This window comes from Macaca thibetana, chromosome 19, assembly GCF_024542745.1.
Source record: "Macaca thibetana thibetana isolate TM-01 chromosome 19, ASM2454274v1, whole genome shotgun sequence".
NCBI lineage: Eukaryota > Metazoa > Chordata > Mammalia > Primates > Cercopithecidae > Macaca > Macaca thibetana.
In genome coordinates, this window is record NC_065596.1 from 22,729,140 (window position 1) to 22,747,785 (window position 18,646).

The 18,646-nt window shown below is 60.3% G+C and overlaps 1 protein-coding gene across 1 annotated transcript; it reads left to right on the forward strand.

The window, feature by feature from the left end:
- Positions 1 to 4,043: 4,043 nt before the first annotated feature.
- Positions 4,044 to 17,404, forward strand: MEX3D (mex-3 RNA binding family member D). The gene is made up of 2 exons (XM_050770300.1): positions 4,044 to 4,635; positions 15,946 to 17,404. The coding sequence occupies exons 1-2, from the start codon at positions 4,044 to 4,046 to the stop codon at positions 17,304 to 17,306; spliced, it is 1,953 nt and encodes a 650-aa protein (XP_050626257.1). The 3' UTR covers positions 17,307 to 17,404.
- The last annotated feature ends 1,242 nt before the right edge of the window (positions 17,405 to 18,646 follow it).

Genomic DNA, 18,646 nt, shown 5'->3' on the forward strand with positions numbered 1-18,646 from the left:
AAAAAATACAAATGTGGCCGGGCGTGGTGGCTCACACCTGTAATCCCAATACTTTGGGAGGCCAAGGCGGATGGATCACCTGAGGTCAGGAGTTCAACACCAGCCTGGCCAACATGGTGAAACCTCATCTGTACTAAAAATACAAAAATTGCCGGGCACGGTGGCTCAAGCCTGTATTCCCAGCACTTTGGGAGGCCGAGACGGGTGGATCATAAGGTCAGGAAATTGAGACAATCCTGGCTAACCCAGTGAAACCCCGTCTCTACTAAAAAATACAAAAAATTAGCCAGGCGTGGTGGCGGGCGCCTGTAGTCCCAGCTACGCGGGAGGCTGAGGCAGGAGAATGGCGTGAACCCGGGAGGCGGAGCTTGCAGTGAGCTGAGATCCGGCCACTGCACTCCAGCCTGGGTGACACAGCGAGACTCCGTCTAAAAAAAAAAAAAAAAAAGGCCGGGCGCGGTGGCTCACGCCTGTAATCCCAGCACTTTGGGAGGCCGAGGCGGGCGGATCACAAGGTCAGGAGATCGAGACCACGGTGAAACCCCGTCTCTAATAAAAATACAAAAAATTAGCCGGGCGCGGTTGTGGGCGCCTGTAGTCCCAGCTACTCGGGAGGCTGAGGCAGGAGAAAGTGAACCCGGGAGGCGGAGCTTGCAGTGAGCCGAGATCGCGCCACTGCACTCCAGCCTGGGCGACAGAGCGAGACTCCGTCTCAAAAAAAAAAAAAAAAAAAAAATTAGGTGTGGTGGCACGCGCCTATAATCCCAGCTACTCAGGAGGCTGACGCAAGAGAATCACTTGAACCCAGGAGGTGGAAATTGCAGTGAACTGAGATCTCACCACTGCACTCCAGCCTGGGCAACAAAGCAAGACTCTGTCCGAAAAAGAAAAGAAAAGAGAGAAGAGAAGAGAAAAGAAAAAGAAAGAAGGAAGGTAGAATCCTGGCTAACATAGTGAAACTCCATCTACTAAAAAATACAAAAAATGGCCAGGCACGGCAGCTCCTGCCTGTAATCCCAGCACTTTGGGAGGCCAAGGTGGGAGGATCATGAGCTCAGGAGATCAAGACCATCCTGGCTAACATGGTGAAACCCCGTCTCTACTAAAAATACAAAAAAAAAACTAGCCGGGCGAGGTGGCGGGCGCCTGTAGTCCCAGCTACTTGGGAGGCTGAGGCAGGCGAATGGCGTGAACCCGGGAGGCGGAGCTTGCAGTGAGCTGAGATCGCGCCACTGCACTCCAGCCTGGGAGACAGAGCAAGACTCCGTCTAAAAAAAAAAATAGGCCGGGCGCGGTGGCTCAAGCCTGTAATCCCAGCACTTTGGGAGGCCGAGACGGGCGGATCACAAGGTCAGGAGATCGAGACCATCCTGGCTAATATGGTGAAACCCCGTCTCTACTAAAAATACAAAAAACTAGCCGGGCGAGGTGGTGGGCGCCTGTAGTCCCAGCTACTCGGGAGGCTGAGGCAGGAGAATGGCGTAAACCCGGGAGGCGGAGCTTGCAGTGAGCTGAGATCCGGCCACTGCACTCCAGCCTGGGCGACAAAGCGAGACTCCGTCTCAAAAAAAAAAATAAATAAAATAAAAAAATAAATAAAAATAAAAATAAATAAATAAATAAATAAAAAAGGAAGGAAGGAGAAAGAAAAAGAAAGAAAAGAAAAAAAGAAAAGAAAAGAGAGAAAGAAAAGAAAGAGAAGAGAGATGGGAAAATAGTTCCAAGCATGGGAGTGCACAAAAGTCCAGGACCCCAGGAGGGGAAGTGGGGCTGGATGCCGCCTGGGGTTAGGAGAGAGATTTTGAGTGGGGAAGGGCTCCAGGCAGGGGATCCTGACCCTGCCTGCCTGGAAGAAGTGGGCAGAGAAGCCACCTAAGTGAAGGGCCCAGTAGTGGGTGGCTGTGGCTGAAGAACTAGATGAATGGCTGAGAGGGACCCAGGGTGTGTGAGGCTGGGGGAGGGGACAGAGGAGAAGCCTTGCTAGGCAAAGGAGCAGGCTGCCCCACTCCCGGAGAGCCCCGCCTTCGGTCCAAGTTTTCACAGCCAGCCAGGGACAGGTCTGGTAGAAGGTGGGGGCAGGTAGACCCAGCCAGGCAGGTTTATCACAAAAAATCCCACAGGCGCAGGGAAGGCCCCGAAGGGCAGCTGGAGGAAGAGCTGCTGGGAAAGAGTGGCTTTTTTTTTTTTTTTTTTTTTTTTTAAGAGGAGTCTTGCTCACTGCACCCACCACCTCCCAGGTTCAAGCAATTATCTCGCCTCAGCCTCCCGAGTGCTGGGATTAGAGGTGCGCGCCACCACGCCTGGCTAACTTTTGTATTTTTAGTAGAGTCGGGTGGTTCACCATGTTGGCCAGGCTGGTCTCGAACTGCTGACCTCTTGATCCGCCCGCCTCGGCCTCCCAAAGTGCTGGGATGATAGGCGTGAGCCACCGCGCCTGGCAAGGGTGGCTTTGGAGGTGGACAACGCCCGTTGTGGGGAAAGGCACCCCAGAAGAGGGTGGGACTCCACATGGAGGCTTCTGGCTGGTGTGAACCTGTCCTCGCCAGGGAAGCACCAATGCGGTAGAGAGGTCTCCGGCTGGGGGCACAGAGACGAGGTATGTGGTCTCAGGCGGGGTGGAGGAGGTGGCCTGAACCCAAAGCCTAGAGCCAGCCAGAGGGGAGTTAGGGGAGACTAGGGGAGACTAGGGGAGCTAGGGGAGACTAGGGGATATTAGGGGAGCTAGGGGAGATTAGGGGAGACTAGGGGAGCTAGGGGATATTAGGGGAGCTAGGGGAGATTAGGGGAGACTAAGGGAGACTAGGGGATATTAGGGGAGCTAGGGGAGACTAGGGGAGACTAGGGGAGCTAGGGGAGACTAGGGGATATTAGGGGAGCTAGGGGATATTAGGGGAGCTAGGGGAGATTAGGGGAGACTAGGGGAGCTAGGGGAGATTAGGGGAGCTAGGGGAGATTAGGGGAGCTAGGGGAGATTAGGGGAGACTAGGGGAGACTAGGGGATATTAGGGGAGCTAGGGGAGATTGGGGAGACTAGGGGAGACTAGGGGAGCTAGGGGAGACTAGGGCAGACTAGGGGAGACTAGGGGAGCTAGGGGAGAGGGACCCCAGACCTTAGGGTGTGCATGATTGTGGAGCTGTCCCTGGCGCAGAGGCCGGGGGTGGGGCAGGGACCCGACCCTAAAGCCCACCCTGATAGCAAGGGGTACTTGGGGACTGGCACACCAGGCCCTGGGGTGTGCACCGTGGGGCATGGGGAGGACCCCTGCACAGAGGCGGTGGGCGGGGCAGGAGCCTGACTTCGAAGTCCAGTTGGATCGCGAGGGGTACTTGGAGGGGACCCCACGCCTTTGTGCAGTGAGGTGGGGGATCCCCGGCACGAGGAAACGGGCGTGGAGCAAGGGACCTGGCTTTGGGGCGACCCGGATCTCTAGGGGGAATTGGGGAGCGGGACCTCGGGCCCTGGGGCGCACGAGGCGGGGACTCTCAAGCTCGGGACGTGAGCGCTGTCCAGGCCGGGGCTGGGCCGCACACACCTGCGGCCGCGCCCGCACGTGCGGATGCGCCCGGGTTCCCGCCCGAGCGCCGAGCGGGGGCGGGACCTGGACCACGTGCCCGGCGCCTGCCCCGCCCCGGCCCCGCCCCGCCCCCGGCCCCGCCCCGCGCGCCTGCGCCCTGGGGACCGCCCATTGTTGGGCCGCGGCGTGACGTCGCGGGGGCGGGGCCGGGGCGGGGCCGCGGGAGGCGGCGGGAGGGAAGGAGCGCCCGCGCCGCCGCCGCCGCCGCCGCCGCCGCCTCGGCCGCCGAGGAGCCGCCGCCGCCGCCGCCGCCGCCGAGCCGCAGCCAGAGTCGCTGCCGCCGCCCGGCCCGGCCCGGCCCCGAGCAGCCCCGCGCCGCCGCCGCCCGCCCGCCCGCCCGGCCCCCCGCGCCCGCCCCCGCCGCTGGATGCAGGCGGCCGGCGGCCCAGCTCGCAGAGGCGGAGGGCGGCGCGGGCGGCGGCGGCGGCGCGGGCGGCAGGAGCGCGGGCCCCAGCGCTAGCGCCCGCCATGCCCAGCTCGCTCGGCCAGCCCGACGGCGGCGGGGGCGGGGGCGGCGGCGGCGGCAGCGCAGGGGCGGCGGGGGAGGACCCCGGACCCGGACCTGCGCCCCCGCCCGAGGGCGCCCAGGAGGCCGCGCCCGCTCCTCGGCCGCCGCCCGAACCCGACGACGCGGCCGCCGCGCTCCGCCTGGCGCTGGACCAGCTGTCGGCGCTCGGGCTGGGGGCCGCGGGCGACACGGACGAGGAGGGGGCGGCCGGGGACGGCGCAGCGGCGGCGGGGGGCGCGGACGGCGGGTCGGCTCCGGAGCCTGTGACCCCCGACGGGCCCGAGGCCGGCGCGCCCGCGACCCTGGCCCCCGCCGTGGCCGTGGCCCCCGGGTCGCTGCCGCTGCTGGACCCCAACGCGAGCCCCCCGCCGCCCCGGCCGTCACCCCCCGACGTGTTCGCGGGCTTCGCGCCCCACCCCGCGGCCCTGGGCCCCCCGACGCTGCTGGCCGAGCAGATGAGCGTGATCGGCAGCCGCAAGAAGAGCGTCAACATGACCGAGTGCGTCCCGGTGCCCAGCTCCGAGCACGTCGCCGAGATCGTGGGCCGCCAGGGTGAGTGGCCCTCGTCGGGGGTTGCTGTCCTGGGGGTCCCCGCACCGCCCGCCCCGTGGAAGGGGGTCTCCCGAGCCCAGCCTAGCCCGCGCCGGACGCCCCGCACCGGACACGCCCCGCGTGGGCTCCGGCCTCGGCCACTGCCTTTGCGCCTTTGTCCTGCAGCGGCCGCGGGAGAAAGTTGGGCGCAGCCCGCGCTCCTCCCCTGCTCGCTCCGGCCCCGCCGCCGCCTTTGTCTGGGCAGCCTCCAGCCCGGAAAGGCTCCCGGGAGCCGCGCCGCAGCCCAGGCCCTTGGCCACCCGCAGGGGCACCCCGGAGAGGAGCGCGAGGGCCCGGGGCTCCGGTCGGGCGGGGGGCACCCCACACCCAGCACAGGCGGCGGGGCGGGGCAAGCGCAGGTTTAGGGGTGGCTTAGGGGGGCCGCCTGCAGGGCCGGGAGAGAAGGCTGACAGTACAAAGAGCGCACGTCTGGGTCCCCAGCCTGGGGCCCTGACTGGGGTGGGGACGGGACCTGGCAGGAGAGGGTCCCTGCTCCACTCTCCGGCCCCGAGTCAGGGATTTGGGGGCCTGGGAAGGACCGGCTGTCAAAGCCACTTCTGGGGTGCAGCCTGCTGGGCAGGCCAGCGGGCGGCAGGCCCCGGGTGTGGGGTCCAGCGGTGGCATCGTCGGAGCTTCCCTCTGGCCGCCCCATTGTTCTCTTTGTTAGAGAGCTAGGCTGAGATTTGCAGGGTGACATCAGGCCGGCCGCTGCTCATTGGCCCCCGAGCTGCGGGGCGGGCGGGCGGGTGGTGGGCAGTGCCTGGCCCAGCTCACACCCACCACCCCATTAGCCACCCGCCCGCCCGCCTCCCTCAACTTTCTCCTGCCTTCCCGCCACCCCTACCCACTCCTGGCTCCCCACTGACCGCCAGTGATCAGCCAGGTTCTAGAACTTGGGGTGGGGCCTTGGCGGGGCTAGGTGGGGCGGCAGGACACTTGGGCTGGGGGTCCCTGCCTCCCCCAGGGCCCTCAGGAACCCAGGCCAGAGAAAGGTGTGGGGGGCTGGGATTGCAAGGTCATCTATGGCCCTGGCCGCAGGCGGGGGACCACCAGGGTGCCCTCCCCTCCGCCCCTTCCCTCCATCGTGGTGGGTGGGGCAGCATGGCCTCTTGTGTTTTGGTCAGTCATTTGTCCAGCTCATGTGGGGACCCATGGAGGGTCAGGCGTGGTGCTGGCCCAGGAGGCATGCTCTGGAATGGCGATGCGGAGGGACTGGGTGCTCTGGCTGCCCTCAGTGGGACTCCCCAGCAGGAGGGTGCCCTACCATCCTGTTACGGCCTCCCCATTGAGGCCTTCCACCTGCCTCCATGTCCCATAACCAGGGCTTAGAACAGGACAGCTGCCCTGTGCAGAGTGTCGGGGACAGACGTCCAAGCCGAGGCCCGGGGACCAAGTGTCCAAAGGCAGCAGGCTGAGCCACCAGGTGGTGGAGGGTGTGGCTGTGTTCTATGTGAACTCGCGTGTCCTGGCACCCGAAGGGCCTTTGAGCGAGGCTGTGACCACATGGGGAGCTAACAGGAGTCAGGGTCAGGCTGAGAGCTTCTAGACCTGTGGCCTCAGGGTGGGAATTCTCTAGGGGCAGGTCCACGGGAGATGGAGTCCATGGGCACCAGGCTTAGCCACCCACTTCTGGCCTGTGCGTTCTGCACCCACTTACTGGGCTCTTGCTGGTGGCGGTCAGCAAGGCAGGCCCTGGGGCACAGTGGGGGTGGCGGGAGAGTGGGCCCTGATTGCTTGCCCGGCAGGCCGCAGTGGCCCGTGACCCTGTGCAGGTGACAGCCCCCTCTCTGTGATGTGCAGACGTCTCACCTCCATTGGGATAGAGGATTCTGGGGCAAGATGCTGGTTTTATTTATTTATTTATGAGACGGAGTTTTGCTCTTTCTCCCAGGCTGGAGCGCAGTGACGCGATCTGGGCTCACTGCAAACTCCGCCTTCCGGTTTCAACCTATTCTCCTGCCTCAGCCTCCTGAGTAGCTGGGATTACAGGTGACTGCCACCACGCCCAGCTGATTTTTGTATTTTTAGTAGAGACGGGATCTCGAACTCCTGACCTCAAGTGATCCGCCAGCCTCTGCCCCCCAAAGTGCTGGGATTACAGGCCTGAGCCACCACGCCCCGGCTTATTTATTTATTAGTTTTTATTTAAAAATTTTTTTTGTAGAGACAGAGTCTCGTTCTGTTGGCCAGGCTGGTCTTGAACTCCTGACCTCAACCGACCCTCCCACCTCAGTTACCCAGAGTGCTGGGGCTGCTACAGGTGTGAGCTACCATGCCTGGACCCAAGTTGCTGGTTTTAATTCCAGCTCCAGGTCACACACAGCAGCCACCCTGTAAGTGGAGTGCAGGTTGCCCGGGATGTGACTGTGACTGCCATGACAGGTTGAAACAGGCCTTACATCTTCCACACTGTAGAACCATCTGTGGCTCCCAGCTTTTCCCACCCACCCCGTTGTCAAGCACACCTTTCAGTGTCCTTTGTGTCCCAGCCCTGCCCCTTCGCTCACCTTCTTCTCTACCCTGGGGCTCTCTGAGCTTCTCATGCTTTTCTGTCAAACCCAACCTCCAAGGCTACCCCTTCCCTGGAGGACAGGAGGGGTGCACCTGTCCGGCCTCCCCACCTAGACCAGAGTCACACAGGCCTGGCACCAGCCCTCTGCCCGGTAGCCATGTGCTGTTCTCTGAGGCTCAGTTCTCTCGATCCTACAGGGATCTGAGTGCTTTCTGGGCAGACCGTGGTCATTCACACCTTCTGAGTTCCCACCCATCTGCTGGAGGCTCCAATTCATTTGTTTGCTAGACCTTTTTTTTTTTTTTTTTTGAGACAGAGCCTCGCTCTGTTGCCCAGGCTGGAGTGCAGTGGTGTGATCCCAGTTCACTGCAGCCTCCACCTTCCAGGTTGAAGCCATCCTCCTGCCTCAGCCCCACTAGTAGCTGGGATTTCAGGCACGTGCCACCACGCCCAGCTGGTTTTTGTATTTTCAGTAGAGACGAGGTTTCGCCATGTTGGCCAGGCTGGTCTTGAACTCCTGACCTCAGGTGATCCGCCCGTCTCGGCCTCCCAAAGTGCTGGGATTACAGGCGTGAGCCTCTGCACCCAGCTATTGGGTAGATCTTTATTGAGTGCCTACTGTGTGCTGAGCCTGTGCCAGACTTGACCTGCCCCATCTCACTGAGGCCCATAATGTTCCCCAGGGAAGGTCCTGCAGCTCCCAGGTCATAGATGGGGAGGCAGAGGCTGCAGGAGGTAAAGGGTAGGTAAAAACTGAGGGGACAGCAGCACTTTGAGAGGCTGAGGCAGGAGGATCCCTCGAGCCTAGGAATTGAGAACAGCCCGGCCAACACGGCAAAACCCTGTCTCTACAAAAAAAAATACAAAAATTAGGCATGGTGGCACACTCCTGCGACTCCAGCTACTCGGGAGACTGAGGCGGAAGGATTACTTGAGCCTGGGAGGCCGAGGCTGCAGTGAGCTATGATCTCGCCACCGCACTCCAGTCTAGGCAACAGAGCGAGACCCTGTCTCCAAAACAAAAAAATCACGGGCTGGGATTCAAACCCTAGTTTCTCTGGTGGGTCAGCAAAGAAAATTTCAGCTTCCAAAGCTGGAGGGCTGGGGGTGGGGGGAGGCAGCCCTGTTTGGGAGACAGGCATCTCCCTCCAGCTGGCCAGCAAAGGCGCTCTAGGGGACCTCAGGCCCTGCTCCTGCTGAGACCCCAACATGTACCCTCCTTTCTCACCCCACCCTGGGCGAATCTGCGCTCTGTGGCAGCCCCTCGCCCTACACGTTCCCAGGGACAGGAACCGGGCAGGTGCTTGGCTCTTCAGTATCTTGCCAGGGCTTGTACACAGAAGGTCGTCTGTAGCTAATGAACGAATGAATGAGTGAATGATGTTGAAGGCAGGGCTTGGACTGGAAGCTTCTCAGGGCTCCCTCTCTCCGCTGTTGGCACAGGCTGAGGGTCGTGGTTTTAGACTGTCCCCCTCAGCTGGAGGAGACCCCAGCTCACTGTTTGCTCTCCTGTCCCTTGTTCCTGGCTGAAGCCCTAGAGGCTCCCTTCTCCCCATCTCCACAGGCCTCAGGTGTTTTCCTGGCAGCTGGGGACAGTGCTGGGTGTGGTGGGGACCATGGCTTGGTTTTCCTGTCCGTACACTGCAGAGCCCGAGAAAGAAGGGTTCCGCTGGGTCACCTCCGCACTGCAGACCCAAACCGAGAGTTCCGGCATCAGTCAGTGTACGTGCTCCCTTCATTCCCTGAGAGGTTTTTCCCTTCATTCCCCAAGCGGTTTGTTGGTTGGTTGGTTTTTGAGACGGAGTCTCGCTCTGTCGCCCAGGCTGGAGTGCAGTGGCGCAATCTCAGCTCACTGCAAGCTCCGCCTCCCGGGTTCACGCCATTCTCCTGCCTCAGCCTCCCGAGTAGCTGGGACTACAGGCGCCCGCCACCTCGCCCGGCTAGTTTTTTTGTATTTTTAGTAGAGACGGGGTTTCACCGTGTTAGCCAGGATGGACCCGATCTCCTGACCTCGGGATCCGCCCGCCTGGGCCTCCCAAAGTGCTGGGATGACAGGCGTGAGCCACCGCGCCCGGCCAAAGTGTTTTTTTTTTTCTTTTTGAGACAGGGTCTTGCTCTTGTAGCCCAGGCTGGAGTGCAGTGTCTCAATCTCGGCTCACTGCAGCCTCCACCTGCCGGGTTCAAGCGATTCTTTCACCTCACCCTCCTGAGTAGCTGGGATTACAGACACACACCACCACACCAGGCTCATTTTTTGTATTTTTAGTAGAGATGGGGTTTTGCCATGTTGGCCAGGCTGGTCTCGAACTCCTGACCTCAGGTCATCCGCCTGTCTCCACCTCCCAAAGTGCTGGGATGACAGGCGTGAGCCACCACGCCCAGTGGTTTTTGTTGTTTTTATTTTTATTTATTTATTTATTTTGAGACAGGGTCTGGTTCTGTTCTCCTGTCTGGAGTGCAGTGGTGCAATCATAGCTCACTGCAGCCTCAGCCTCCTGGGCTCAGGCGACCCCCCCCACCTCAGCCTCCTGAGTAGCTGGGGCCACAGGTAGGCACCAACACTGCCGGCTAATTTTTTTTTTTTTTTTGAGGCGGAGTCTCTCTCTGTCACCCAGGCTGGAGTGTACTAGCGTAATCTCGCAACCTCCGCCTCCCGGGTTCAAGCGATTCTCCTGCCTCAGCCACCCGAGTAGCTGGGATGGCAGGTGCCCACCACCACACCTGGCTAATTTTTGTATTTTTAGTAGAGGTGGGTTTTCGCCATATTGGTCAGTCTGGTCTCAAACTCCTGGCCTCGTAATCCACTGTGCCCGGCCCACACCTGACTAATTTTAAAAAATTTTTTGTAGGCCGGGCGCGGTGGCTCAAGCCTGTAATCGCAGCACTTTGGGAGGCTGAGACGGGCGGATCACGAGGTCAGGAGATCGAGGCCATCCTGGCTAACACGGTGAAACCCCGTCTCTACTAAAAAATACAAAAAACTAGCCGGGCAAGGAGACAGGCGCCTGTAATCCCAGCTACTCCGGAGGCTGAGGCGGGAGAATGGCGTAAACCCAGGAGGCAGAGCTTGCAGTGAGCTGAGATCCGGCCACTGCACTCCAGCCTGGGCGACAGAGCGAGACTCCGTCTCAAAAAAAAAAAAAAGAAAAAATTTTTTTGTAAAGGCCGGATGTGGTGGTTCACACCTGTAATTCTAGCACTTATGGGAGGCTGAGAGGAGAGGATCACCTGAGCCCAAGATTTCCAGACCAGCCTGGGCAGCATAATAAGATGCTATCTCTGCAGGAAAGCTTTGAACAGTTAGCCAGGCATGGTGGTGTGTAACTGTGGTCCCAGCTACTTGGGAGGCTGGGGTGGGAGGATCACTTGAGCCCAGGAGGTGAAGGCTGCAGTGAGCTGTGATGGTGTCACTGCACTCCAGCCTGGGCAACAGAGTGAGACCCTTTACAGAGACAGGATCTTGCTGTGTTGCTCAGGCTGGTCTCGAACTCTTGGCCTCAAGTGATCCTCCTGCTTTGGCCTCCCAAACTGCTGGGACTACAGGTGTGAGCCACCGTGCCTGGCCTGGGAGGGGGGTTTTGACATCCTTGTTTGACAGCTGAACCAGTTTCCCTCCTCCCCACCAGACCCCTCAGCTCCGGCCGGCTTCCATGGCGGCCCAGGTCTGGGATGCAGCTGTTTGGCATCGCCCGGCTGCCTGGCTGGGGGCAGCCACGTGTTGGACTGAGTGTTGGCCGTGGGGCCTTGTTCTTGTCCCGTCCTGCTTCCAGAATCCTGCCCTTGCTCTGGCCTCAGCGGCTCCCTGCGGTTCACGTTCCCCATCCTGCCTTGGCAAACCTGTCCAGCCTGGGCTGGTGGCCTCGGCTCCCACACCAGCACTTGTGGTTTCATTGGTGAGTCTGTAGTGCATGGTTATCTAAAGCCAGGACCCCGGACGGGCCAGATGAGTGACTCCCGCTGGTGTGTGCGCAGCGCGGGGCCCCGAGGCCCTGCCCTGGCTTGGAAAGACTTGGCTGCTGTGGGTTGGGGATGTGGGACAGGTCAGGGCCAGACTCTGGGGCAGTCACCTCGATTCCCAGGCATCTCCAGCCCTCCGAGTTGGAGGGGACATGGCCCCCAAACCTGCATTTCAGTGCCTTTGTGTCCGTCAGAGCCCTCCCCTTGGGCTTCCTGTCACTCTGGCCTTGCTGTGTCGTTTCCACTGGGGCAGGGATGGGGCCAGGGTCACTCCTGGAGCCCTGATTCCTTGGCCTCTTGGGGTCTTGATGTGGGTGCGGTTTTGGGGGCCAGCACGTGTCAAAGTGGAGGCACCACCAATGAACTGAGCTCCAGCTCTATCTTTGAGATCCTAGAGGCCTTGTAGCTGTGTGAGGTCTCCACCCAGCGCCGCCGTCTGGGATAGGGCAGGATGGAGTGAGGGGAGGGGGAGGCGGCCAGGTCCTCCCGCTGCCCCGACGCACCGGTGGCTCCCAGCACCATCCTGATTTCTGCTCAGTCACATACCCGCTTCCTGCACCCCATCTCCCAAATTTGTCATCTCACCCAGACCAGATTGTCTGTGACCACAGCGTGTGAGCCCAGCGGTGGCCACGTCGGGGCAGCCTCTCCCATGTGTGACCCTCTAGGGACCCGGGGCAGCTCTCAGATCAGCAAGGGAGGACCCCGTGCTGCGCCCTGGCAACGTTGGCGAGCTCTGCCCTCTGCTGGGTGGGCGTGATGGGGAACAAGCTCACCTCCTGCCGTGGGCAGGGCCAGCAGAGTCCCCGTCTGTGGGTGGCACCTCCTGCCCCAGCCTTGCTAGGTCTCTGCTCCCTGTGCCTCAGTTTCCTCTCCTCAAGGAGGATCTCCCTAAAGCAAACAGTGTGGACTGCCATGGGCCACCAGCCTGGTCATGGCCCTCTGAGGGCCTGTGAAGCCAGGCCTATTACCTTCCCCTTTCACAGTGAAGAAACAGGCATAGCAAAGTCCCCCGAGTGCCCAGGGACTCCCCAGCCCCATCCCCCGGCCTCAGGGAGGCAGCTCAGAAAGTCAGGCATGTGAGGAGAGACTCAGAAGAGCAGGCCCAACTCGGTGCAGTCAGGGTGGGCTTCCTGGAGGAGGGGGACAATGGACTGTACAGAGGAATGGACCGCACATCGCACTGGGTGCAATGGAGGCGAACAGAGTGCTGCAAGTGGGAAGGACAGGTGTGGCGGCAGCGCTGCTGGGGTGGGCGAACTGCTGTCCCCCTCTGAGTGGGTGCGCCCCCGCCACCCCTCCCAGGGTCCTTCCTGCTGAGCCCCTGGGACCACCAGCCTCCAGGCCCCACGCCTTCCATCCTCCTGGCCCAGGCAGTTTCTGACTTCGTCCCCATCAAAAGTGCTGTTCCTGCTCGTTTTGTCTCTCTCGTTGTGGGAGAGTTAGCAACACTGGTTTCCTCTCAGAGCCACCTTCTGACTGTACTGAAACAGTATCGCTGCGGCTCCCTCTGCTTCCCCAGAGCCTGAGGGGGTTGCGGGCAGTGTCTCAAAACCCTTTCAGGCCGGGCACAGTGGCTCAAGCCTGTCATCCCAGCACTTTGGGAGGCCGAGGCGGGAGGACTGCTTGAGCCCAGGAGTTTGAAACCAGCCTGGGCAACATAGTGAGACCCCATCTCTACAAAAAATAAAAATAAGCCGGGCACGGTGGCTCATGCCTGTCATCCCAGCACTTTGGGAGGCCAAGGCGGGTGGATCACCTGAGGTCAGGAGTTCAAGACTGTCCTGGCCAACATGGTGAAACCTCGTCTCTACGAAAAATAAAAAAAATTAACTGGGTGTGGTGGTGGGCACCTGTAATCCCAGCTACTCAGGAGGCTGAGGCAGGAGAATTGTTTGAACCTGGGAGGCAGAGGCTGCAGTGAGCCGAGATCGCACCACTGCACTCCAGGCTGGGCAACAAGAGCGAAACGCCGTCTCAATAACTAATTAAGTTGGGCATGGTGGTGCCGTCTCTGGAGGCTGAGGTGGGAGGATCACTTGAGCCCAGGAGTTGAAGGCTGCAGTGAGCTATGACCACACCACTGCCCTCCAGCCTGGTGACAGAGTGAGACTATCTCAAAAAAGGAATAGAAAAAAAAAACTTTAAGGCCCCAGGGATGGGCTAGGGATGTCTGGGACCCTGAGAAGACCACATCTGGTCAGTGGTTGCCCAGACAATAGGTGAAGAGACCCCTGCCTCCCACACTGACACTCATGCCCCCCACCAGGTCAGACCCCCAGCCCAGCCAACAAGAGTGAAGCCACAGCAGGCCCCTCAGGGCCCACCTGGACCCTCCCGAGGCAGGGTGCGCGAGTCGGCAGTCGGCTGAGACCTCGTCTCCCCTTAGGCCAGGGTCTTGGGAGCCTAGGAAGGGTCATTTGGCCGGAAGGAAATTGTAGGCAGTTTCCACAATCTGAATCTCGGCTTCCCTTCCTGTTGGACCGGGAGCTGGTGGCAGAGGGTCTGCAGTTGCGCTCTGGGCTGACACAGTGGGGGCTTGAAACCATGGAAATGTCTCCTCTCGTTTCTGTAAGATAAAAGTTCCAAGTCAAGGTATGTGCAGGGAGGGCTCCATGGAGGGGGCGGGGGGCATCTTCAGTTTGCGGGGGCTGTGGCCCGTCCTTGGCTTGTAGAGGTAACGCTGCAGTCTCTGTCCCTGTCCCCACAAGGCGGCTCCTGTGTGTATGTCTCTTTTTTTTTTCTTCTTTTTTTGAGACACGGTCTTGCTCTGTCACCCAGGGTGGAGTGCAGTGGTGTGATCATAGCTCACTGCAGCCTCCACCTCCCGGGCTCAGGTGATCCTCCCACTTCAGCCTCCCGAGTAGCTAAGACTACAGGTGTTCACCACCACACCTGGCTAGTTTAGTTGTTGTTGTTTTTAGTAGAGATGGGGTCCTGCTATGTTGTCCAGGCTGGTCTCAAACTCCTGGGCTCCAGTGATCCTCCCGCCTCAGATTCCCAGAGTACTAGGATTACGGGTGTGAGCCACTGCAGCCTACCATTATGGCACTTTTTTTTTTTTTTTTTTTTTTTGGAAATGGAGTCTTGGTCTGTGGCTAGGCTGGAGTGCAGTGGCATAATGTTGGCTCACTGCAACCTCCGCCTCCTGGGTTCAGGCAATTCTCCTGCCTCAGCCTTCCCCAGTGGCTGGGATTACAGGTGTGCGCCACTGCACCTGGTTTATTGCAGCATTTTTTTTTTTTTTTTTTTTTTTTTTGAGACGGAGTCTCGCTCTGTCGCCCAGGCTGGAGTGCAGTGGCACGATCCCGGCTCACTGCAAGCTCCGCCTCCTGGGTTCACGCCATTCTCCTGCCTCAGCCTCCCGAGTAGCTGGGACTACAGGTGCCCGCCACCTCGCCCGGCTAGTTTTCTGTATTTTTTAGTAGAGATGGGGTTTCACCATGTTAACCAGGATGGTCTCGATCTCTTGACCTCGTGATCCGCCCGTCTCGGCCTCCCAAAGTGCTGGGATTACAGGCTTGAGCCACCGCACCCGGCCCTTTTTTTTTTTTTTTTTTTTAAGATGGAGTTTTGGCCGGGCGCAATGGCTCAAGCCTGTAATCCCAGCACTTTGGGAGGCCAAGACGGGCGGATCCCGAGGTCAGGAGATCGAGACCATCCTGGCTAACACGGTGAAACCCCGTCTCTACTAAAAATACAAAAAACTAGTCGGGCGCGGTAGCAGGCGCCTGTAGTCCCAGCTACTCAGGAGGCTGAGGCAGGAGAATGGCGTAAACCCGGGAGGCGGAGCTTGCAGTGAGCTGAGATCCGGCCACTGCATTCCAGCCTGGGCAACAGAGCTAGACTCCCTCTAAAAAAAAAAAAAAAAAAAAAAAAAAAAAAAGTTTTGCTCTGTCACCCAGGCTGGAGTGCAGTGGTGTGCGATCTCGGCTCACTGCAGTCTCCACCTCCCAGGTTCAAGCAATTCTTCTGCCTCAGCCTGCCGAGTACCTGGCACTACAGGTGCCTGCCACCACGCCTGGCCAATTTTTTGTATTTTTAGTAGAGACAGGGTTTCACCATGTAGGGCAGGCTGGTCTTGAACTCCTGACCTTGTGACCCGCCCGCCTTGGCGTTCCAAAGTGCTGGGATCACAGGGGTGAGCAATGGCACCCCACTTTTTTTAGTTGGAGTCTTGCTCTGTTGTCTGGGCTGGGGTACAGTGGTGTGATCTCGGCTCACTGCAACCTTCTTCTCCTGGGTTCAAGTGATTCTCCTGCCTCAGCCTTCGAGGTACCTGGGACTACAGGTGCCTGCCACTACACCCCAATCATTTTTTGTATTTTTAGTAGAGAGAGGGTTTCACCATGTTGGCCAGGCTGGTCTCGAACTCGTGACCTCAAGTGATCCGCCTGCCTCGGCCTCCCAAAGTGCTGGTATTACATGTATGAGCCACCGTGCCCAGCTAACCCTACCTATTAATAGTATCAACGCTGGATATTAGGGTCCAGCTTATGAACTTGGAAATATTCACACCCCAGCCATCACACTCTGTGGTTCCAGGTGAACATCAATTATGGCGCACACCTTTCAACCTAAAACAGGGTCCCCTTGCCGTCTTGCTTTTATGCCAAACCCTGGAGCCCAGAGGGGAAACTGAGGCTCGGGGAAGAAGGGACGTGGTGTCTGAGGATGAAGTGGTGTTGGGCACAGGGTGGGAGGTAGGGACTCCCTCACTGGCTCTGCAGCCCGCATGCCCAGTGGGGCTGAACTGCACAGGGGCTTCGGGTCACCTTGTCCTTCCACTCCTTCCCCGACAGGCTGCAAGATCAAGGCCCTGCGGGCCAAGACAAACACCTACATCAAGACCCCAGTGCGGGGCGAGGAGCCGGTCTTCATCGTGACGGGCCGGAAGGAGGACGTGGAGATGGCCAAGCGTGAGATCCTGTCGGCGGCCGAGCACTTCTCCATTATCCGCGCCACGCGCAGCAAGGCCGGGGGTCTGCCCGGCGCCGCCCAGGGCCCGCCCAACCTCCCCGGACAGACCACCATCCAGGTGCGCGTGCCCTACCGGGTGGTGGGGCTGGTGGTGGGGCCTAAGGGCGCCACCATCAAGCGCATCCAGCAGCGGACACACACCTACATCGTGACGCCCGGGCGTGACAAGGAGCCGGTGTTCGCGGTCACCGGGATGCCCGAGAACGTGGACCGCGCGCGCGAGGAGATCGAGGCGCACATCACACTGCGCACCGGCGCCTTCACGGATGCGGGCCCCGACAGTGACTTCCACGCCAACGGCACCGACGTCTGCCTGGACCTGCTCGGGGCAGCCGCCAGCCTCTGGGCCAAGACCCCAAACCCAGGACGACGGCCCCCCACGACCACGGCCGGCCTCCGCGGGGACACGGCCCTGGGCGCCCCCAGCGCCCCCGAGGCCTTCTACGCGGGCAGCCGTGGCGGCCCCTCTGTGCCGGACCCAGGCCCCGCCAGCCCCTACAGCGGCTCCGGCAACGGGGGCTTCGCCTTCGGCGCGGAGGGTCCTAGTGCCCCGGTGGGGACGGCCGCCCCCGACGACTGCGACTTCGGCTTCGACTTCCTGGCGCTGGACCTGACGGTGCCTGCCGCGGCCACCATCTGGGCGCCCTTCGAGCGCGCCGCCCCCCTGCCCGCCTTCAGCGGCTGCTCCACGGTCAACGGAGCCCCGGGACCACCCGCCGCCGGCGCCCGGCGCAGCAGTGGGGCCGGGACCCCCCGCCACTCGCCCACGCTGCCCGAGCCCGGCGGCCTCCGCCTGGAGCTCCCGCTGTCCCGCCGCGGCGCCCCGGACCCGGTGGGCGCGCTGTCCTGGCGACCCCCGCAGGGCCCCGTATCCTTCCCGGGCGGCGCCGCCTTCTCCACGGCCACGTCGCTGCCCAGCAGCCCCGCGGCCACCGCTTGCGCCCCGCTGGACTCCGGCGCCTCCGAGAACAGCCGCAAGCCCCCCTCGGCGTCCTCGGCCCCCGCCCAGGCCCTGGCCCGGGAGTGCGTGGTGTGCGCCGAGGGCGAGGTGATGGCCGCGCTGGTCCCCTGCGGCCACAACCTCTTCTGCATGGACTGCGCCGTCCGCATCTGCGGCAAAAGCGAGCCCGAGTGTCCCGCCTGCCGCACGCCGGCCACCCAGGCCATTCATATCTTTTCCTAGAGGGAGGACCGCCACGTGGCCCAGGCCTGCCCGCCACCGGGGCCATCTGCGGGCGCCAGGGCTGGGCGCGGGAGACGGGGCGGGACCCGGGGTGGGAGAGGGACGGGGGGCGAGGGGCGGGAGCGAAGGGCGGAGGCCGACGGGGCGGGGGGGTGGGCGGCGGCCAGTGTTTACAGTTGAGCTTTAACTGCCGTCCCAGGCGTGGAGACGGAGACCCCGCAGCCCGGCGCCTCAACCCTTCCACGACAGTATTGAGTGGTCAGGTTACAATAAACCGGAGAGAAAAGGTCCGCTTGCACTTTTTTTTTTAGTTTTTATTTTTAGACACCCCTCCCCTCCAGGGTGATCTTTAAAAAACAAAACAAAAATTACGATTTTTCCAGCGCTCAGTGTTTTCCTTTTGTCCGAAGCCGTTTCTGATTTGACTTTTCTCGCCGGCCGGTCTCAAGGCCGCACAGACGTTCCAGAGGAGGAGGGCGACATTTTTACTCCCTTTTTGGGGCTAACCATTTATGCTTTTGTACATCAACCATGCGCGGCCAGAGGGGGACAGGGGCGGGGGGCGAGGGGCGTTCCAATCAGAAATTTCTAACTTTCTGTTAATTATTAATCCCCTTTCTACTGCGGTTTCTGTTGTCATTTTTTAAATTTTTTAATTTTTTTTTTTTTTACTTTTACTTTTTACCTCTTGTGTATATGTAGGGAATTTATAGGGAAATATGTACTTTATGGAATAAATTTTAAGAACTAAAATATATTTTATTTTGAATAAAGTAATGGGCCTTTCATCTTGCAGCTAAATCACTGATTATATATTTGCTGAGCTGATTTAAGGGTTAAAAAAATTGTATCAAGAGTTTTATTTTTTGACTTCAAAGCCTTCTTAATAAAGCCTCTTTTCTACATGTGAGCACACGGCTTCAGCGTGGTGTGGGGGGTGGGCACCAGGAGGGGCGATCCTGGGGCAGGGGACACTCGAATCCAGCCCCTCGCCCCCCAGTTCCCTGGTCCAGGCTCTCACCCCGCCCAGGCACTGCCTATTGTTCCAGACGAAGGAATTGGGTCTGTGGGGGAGGGTCTAGCCGGGTTCCCCGTGAGCAGCCCTCAGGTGCCCCCTATCCCAGTGGGTGTTCAACCATGGGCTCCACAGAGGTCGGGGACCCAGGCTGTCTTTCCTTGGGGAGAAAGGGGACGCTGGCTGTCTTCAGGGAGAACGGGGACCCAGGCTGTCTTTCCTCGGGGACATCTGCCCAGCTCTCCAGGTGTGTGGGATCCATCCCAGCAGACCATCCACCAGTCGTGCAAATGGGGAAACTGAGGCCTGGAACGGCTCATCCCAG